The 6,339-nt window shown below is 54.6% G+C and overlaps 1 protein-coding gene across 1 annotated transcript in view; it reads left to right on the forward strand.

Annotated features, from left to right (window-relative positions):
- Window positions 1–6,339, forward strand: part of ERCC2 (excision repair cross-complementation group 2) — a 17,425-nt gene that overhangs the window by 785 nt on the left and 10,301 nt on the right. Inside the window, 8 exon segments of the mRNA XM_005863380.2 lie at window positions 1,008–1,085; window positions 1,158–1,220; window positions 1,387–1,500; window positions 4,754–4,870; window positions 4,969–5,085; window positions 5,369–5,492; window positions 5,587–5,683; window positions 5,851–6,094. Of these exon segments, the coding sequence (XP_005863442.1) occupies window positions 1,008–1,085; window positions 1,158–1,220; window positions 1,387–1,500; window positions 4,754–4,870; window positions 4,969–5,085; window positions 5,369–5,492; window positions 5,587–5,683; window positions 5,851–6,094 (954 nt within the window).

Raw genomic sequence — 6,339 nt, forward strand, 5'->3', positions numbered from 1 at the left:
CGTTACAGGAGGTAATTCGCTAATTCAGGGAGCGGTTCTCACCTGGGGGTGGTTTTGACCCCCCGGGGGACATGCGGCTGTGTCTGGAGACATTACTGGTTGGCCTATGGGGGAGGGGGGGTGCTGCTGGCATCTGGTAGGTAGAGCCCACAGGTGCTGATAAAGATGTTACAGGGCAGCCCTCCACGACCACATGCTATCCCATCCCCAAATGTCAATAGAGCCCAAGGTGGCAAACCCTGATGTGAGACACTTAGAAATACTGCCAGAAAAAAAGAAAAGAAATACTGCCAGGCGCAGAGTAAGTGCTGGAAGGGTTTGATAAATTAAAAGAAAAAGGGCTCCCTTAGCCCTGTGGCTCAGCTGGTTGAGCCCCCTCCCATGCCCTGGTTGAGGGTTCGATTCCGAGTCAGGGCACATCCTGGCTGTGTCTGGGTCCCCAGTAGGGGGTGTGCAGGAAGCAGCCCATCCATGTTTCTCTCACTGATGTTGCTCTCTCCCTGTCCTTTCCTCTCTCTCTCTCTCTCAAATCAATAAAAACGTATTGAGTCAGGGCACATCCTGGCTGCGTCTGGGTCCCCAGTAGGGGGCGTGCAGGAAGCAGCCCACCCTTGTTTCTCTCACTGATGTTGCTCTTTCCCTGTCCTTTCCTCTCGCTCTCTCAAATCAATAAAAATGTATTTAAAAAGTGAAAGAAAAAGGGGCTCACTATATTCAGATACTATGCTAAATGTTTAACCCACAGTTTCTCATTAGAGCTTATTAGGCCCATTTTAGAGATGAGGCTACTGAGGCCAGAGAGGTGAAGGCATTTGCCAAAGACCCCTCAACGAAGAGGTGGCAGGAGTGAGGTTCAAATCCACTGCTCCTGGGGCCCAGACTTTCAATTGCTGTGTTGTCCTGCCGTTCCAAGATGGTGGTATTAGTGGGGAGGGGGGTGTTCCCAGAGTTTGTGCCCCTGAAGTTCTGAGAGCCTGTGTCTTGTTCCTCTCACTCCCAACACGCAGGGTCATGGAGTTCTGGAGATGCCCTCAGGAACTGGGAAGACAGTGTCCCTGTTGGCCCTGATCATGGCATATCAGCGGGTAGGTGACCCCCTGGGCCTGTGGAGGGGGAAAGGGGAAAGGGGCCAGGGCTGAGCCCATTGTCGTTGGCAGGCATATCCGCTGGAGGTGACTAAACTCATCTATTGCTCAAGGACAGTGCCTGAGATTGAGAAGGTGAGCTGGGGCCAATCTTCATGCTCCCCCACTTTTCCTGGGCCTCCCTGGTCCCCCGGGTGGTTGCCATCACCGCTGGGGGGTGGGTGTTTGGGGCTGGGGCCTGGCTGGGCGGGGGCTTGTGCTTTCAGGGAGGCCAAGTCCCCTGCCTCCTGGGCTGGCACAGGTGATTGAGGAGCTTCGGAAGTTGCTCAACTTCTATGAGAAGCAGGAGGGTGAGAAGCTGCCGTTCTTGGGGCTGGCGCTGAGCTCTCGGAAGAACCTGTGCATCCATCCTGAGGTGAGTGCCCACGCCCCTCCTTGCCCAAAGCCCGGGGTTGAGGAAACGCTTCGTCCACCAGGAGTTTTCTCGGGGAGATCGGCAGGGGCCGCACACAGAGTTCTCTTCTCACTTTTCAAAGTCGACTCATTGCTCATGGCCAAGGCAAGCACACTTCTTCCGGGGAGCCTCCCCCCTTCCCCCCCAGCCTAGGAGACGTTACAAAGGCACTTCCTGGAGTCCAGCAGGCCTGGGTTCCTGGCTCTGAAGCATTAGTTGTGTAAATTTTTTTAAAAAATATATTTTTATTGATTTCAGAGAGGAAGGGAAAGAGAGAGAGAGAGAGAGAGAAACATCAAGATGAGAATCATTGATCGGCTGCCTCCTGCATGCCCACACTGGGGATTGAGCCCGCAACCTGGGCAAATGCCCTGACGGGGAATTGAACCGTGACCTCCTGGTTCATAGGTCGACGCGCAAACACTGAGCCACATTGTTTCTCTCACTGATGTTGCTCTTTCCCTGTCCTTTCCTCTCGCTCTCTCAAATCAATAAAAATGTATTTAAAAAGTGAAAGAAAAAGGGGCTCACTATATTCAGATACTATGCTAAATGTTTAACCCACAGTTTCTCATTAGAGCTTATTAGGCCCATTTTAGAGATGAGGCTACTGAGGCCAGAGAGGTGAAGGCATTTGCCAAAGACCCCTCAACGAAGAGGTGGCAGGAGTGAGGTTCAAATCCACTGCTCCTGGGGCCCAGACTTTCAATTGCTGTGTTGTCCTGCCGTTCCAAGATGGTGGTATTAGTGGGGAGGGGGGTGTTCCCAGAGTTTGTGCCCCTGAAGTTCTGAGAGCCTGTGTCTTGTTCCTCTCACTCCCAACACGCAGGGTCATGGAGTTCTGGAGATGCCCTCAGGAACTGGGAAGACAGTGTCCCTGTTGGCCCTGATCATGGCATATCAGCGGGTAGGTGACCCCCTGGGCCTGTGGAGGGGGAAAGGGGAAAGGGGCCAGGGCTGAGCCCATTGTCGTTGGCAGGCATATCCGCTGGAGGTGACTAAACTCATCTATTGCTCAAGGACAGTGCCTGAGATTGAGAAGGTGAGCTGGGGCCAATCTTCGTGCTCCCCCACTTTTCCTGGGCCTCACTGGTCCCCCGGGTGGTTGCCATCACCGCTGGGGGGTGGGTGTTTGGGGCTGGGGCCTGGCTGGGCGGGGGCTTGTGCTTTCAGGGAGGCCAAGTCCCCTGCCTCCTGGGCTGGCACAGGTGATTGAGGAGCTTCGGAAGTTGCTCAACTTCTATGAGAAGCAGGAGGGTGAGAAGCTGCCGTTCTTGGGGCTGGCGCTGAGCTCTCGGAAGAACCTGTGCATCCATCCTGAGGTGAGTGCCCACGCCCCTCCTTGCCCAAAGCCCGGGGTTGAGGAAACGCTTCGTCCACCAGGAGTTTTCTCGGGGAGATCGGCAGGGGCCGCACACAGAGTTCTCTTCTCACTTTTCAAAGTCGACTCATTGCTCATGGCCAAGGCAAGCACACTTCTTCCGGGGAGCCTCCCCGCTTTCCCCCCAGCCTAGGAGACGTTACAAAGGCACTTCCTGGAGTCCAGCAGGCCTGGGTTCCTGGCTCTGAAGCATTAGTTGTGTAAATTTTTTTAAAAAATATATTTTTATTGATTTCAGAGAGGAAGGGAACGAGAGAGAGAGAGAGAGAGAGAGAGAAACATCAAGATGAGAATCATTGATCGGCTGCCTCCTGCATGCCCACACTGGGGATTGAGCCCGCAACCTGGGCAAATGCCCTGACGGGGAATTGAACCGTGACCTCCTGGTTCATGGGTCGATGCGCAACCACTGAGCCACACTGGCTGGGCAGTTGTGTACTTTTGCGTAGGTGATTTCTGGAATCTGGGCCTCAGTTTTCCTTTCTGTTAAATAAGTGTAAAGTTCCTGCTTCATACAGTTGATAAGATTAGGTGAGATAATGTATGTGTAGTCCTTAGCATGTACAAAGAGCTAGAAGAATATGAGAAATTTTCATGATATGAATAGATATATGACACATAGAATATTCGTTTTTATTTAATTATGTTATAAAGGCACAGGGCTCACTGCACCAGAAATTGTTGTAAGCACTTAACGTGTAACTCATGGAGTATGTATTTTGTAAAATTATCTGTAAGAATTTGTCAGAAATAATATAGATGATGGAGGGTAATGAAGTAGCAGCACAGGCCTTGGCGGCTGATGAAATGGGAACGGGGGAGGGAAGGGCCGGCAGCCGCAGAGCCTTCCCGTTGGTGAAGGAAAGGTTTTGTGTTGGGGACAGGCAGCCTGGGCTGTGACGCTGCCACCAGCAGAGCCTCGGGGGGCACAGAGCCGGGCAAGGGCGAGGCAGTTTGTCAGACTGTGTGGTCAGACCCTCTTCTGATTCTGAGGCCTTGCCATGTTCCTGGTTGTTTGCATTTTGAAAGATTGAGCAGTTACCCTTGACCTACACACTAAGGAATCTTCAAGGCTTAGTGGTGTGTGTGTTTGTTTTTGAGGTTTAATTGACATATTTGTTTTGGGTGTACAACGTAATGATTTGATATTTGTATACACCTCGAAATGATTACTGCAATAAGTCCAGTCACCTTACATAGTTATAATTTTTTGTGTGTGATGTGAATTTTTAAGATCTATTCTCTTAGCAACTTTCAAATATGCAATATAGTATTCACTGTAGTCACATGCTGTACATCCTCAGGACTTGTTTTTTTAACTGGAAGTTTGTACCTTTTGACCACTTTCACCCATTTCACCCATCCCTACCCCACCTCTGGCAACCACCAATCTCCTATCTATGAGCATGGTTGTTTCTTTTTTCTTTTTCCTTAGATTCTCTACATAAGTGAGGTCATATGTAATTTGTCTTTCTCTGTGTGACTTATTTCACTTAGCATAATGCCCTGCAGGTCCACCCACATTGTCACAATGTTTCCTCTTTCATGGCTGAATAATAGTCCATTGTGTACAGGGCTTAAGGTTTTAAAAGTAATAATTTAAGAGTAACACTTTTGCCATTCTTTCACCCCTGCAGTAAGTCCCCAAGTGCCTTAACTGTTTATCATTGAAACAGGTTGAGGTTTGAGTTTTCCAAAAATCCCCTCGCTCCACCCCAGAGAGAACAGCTTCCCATCCCCCCAGGGGTGAGGTGTAGAGCCCCAGGTCCCGGGAGTGGTCCGGCTTTTCAGCCCGTGTCAGTGCTGAGATGCACCCCCCGCCCTGCTCCCCAGGTAACACCCCTGCGCTTTGGGAAGGATGTCGATGGAAAATGCCACAGCCTCACAGCCTCCTACGTGCGGGCGCAGTACCAGCGGGACCCCAGCCTGCCCCACTGCCGCTTTTACGAGGTGCCTGCCAGGACAGGGCTAAGGGAGGGCGGGCAGCAGCCCGTGAGCCCACCGCTCTGACCCCCAGGCACCCTCTCGATCCTCTCGCCCTGCCCCAGGAATTTGACATTCATGGGCGCCAAGTGCCCCTCCCCGCTGGCATCTACAACCTGGATGACCTGAAGGCCGTGGGGCGGCGCCAGGGCTGGTGCCCATACTTCCTTGCCCGGTACTCGGTGAGGAGACTGGCAGGGGGCATGTGTGAGGAGTGCAGGCTGCCTGCCCATTTGACTGCCTGTGTCTGTCTGTCTGCCTGTATCTCCCTGTGGGTCTGTGCCTCTGTCTGTCTCTATCAACTTGCTTATTTTTGTGCCTGGCCTGTGTTTGTCTGTCCTCGCCTCGCCTCTGTGGGCCTGTGAGGAAGGGTCGTGGTAGTGTGGGTGGGTGGGAGGTCGCGTGGTTCAGGGATTAGGGGTGGCAGGAAGGCTTGGTGTAACCCTCCTCCCCTCTCCCCTGCAGATCCTGCACGCCAACGTGGTGGTCTACAGCTACCACTACCTCCTGGACCCCAAGATTGCAGACCTGGTGTCCAAGGAGCTGGCCCGCAAGGCCGTTGTGGTCTTCGACGAGGCCCACAACATCGGTGAGGAGGGTGCCAGGGAGGTGATGCCAGCCCCTCAGGCTCCACCCAGGCTCTGCCTGCCTGAGCCGGGCCTTCCCCTCCCCCTCCTCTCCAGACAATGTCTGCATCGACTCCATGAGCGTCAACCTCACCCGCCGGACCCTGGACAGATGCCAGGGCAACCTGGAGACCCTGCAGAAGACAGTGCTCAGGTGGGGGTGCGGGCAGCAGTAGGCCCTGTGCCCGCCTGGCCCCTGCCGTCCGGCCCCTGCCTCTCCCAAGCCCCCATTCTCTGCCCGACCCGCCTCCAGGGACACCAGCCCTGTCCCGATGTCCCCTCAGGTGTCACCCGCTCTTCCTCCACCCCGTCTCCCTGCAGGATCAAGGAGACGGATGAGCAGCGCCTGCGTGAGGAGTACCGCCGCCTCGTGGAGGGGCTGCGGGAGGCCAGTGTCGCCCGGGAAACCGACGCCCACCTGGCCAACCTCCTGCTGCCAGACAATGTCTGCATCGACTCCATGAGCGTCAACCTCACCCGCCGGACCCTGGACAGATGCCAGGGCAACCTGGAGACCCTGCAGAAGACAGTGCTCAGGTGGGGGAGCGGGTAGCATAGGCCCTGTGCCCACCTGGCCCCTGCCGGCCGGCCCCTGCCTCTCCCGAGCCCCCGTTCTCTGCCCGACCCGCCTCCAGGGACACCAGCCCTGTCCCGATGTCCCCTCAGGTGTCACCCGCTCTTCCTACACCCCGTCTCCCTGCAGGATCAAGGAGACGGATGAGCAGCGCCTGCGTGAGGAGTACCGCCGCCTCGTGGAGGGGCTGCGGGAGGCCAGTGTCGCCCGGGAAACCGACGCCCACCTGGCCAACC

This window comes from Myotis brandtii, unplaced genomic scaffold (genome assembly GCF_000412655.1).
Source record: "Myotis brandtii unplaced genomic scaffold, ASM41265v1 scaffold1774, whole genome shotgun sequence".
NCBI lineage: Eukaryota > Metazoa > Chordata > Mammalia > Chiroptera > Vespertilionidae > Myotis > Myotis brandtii.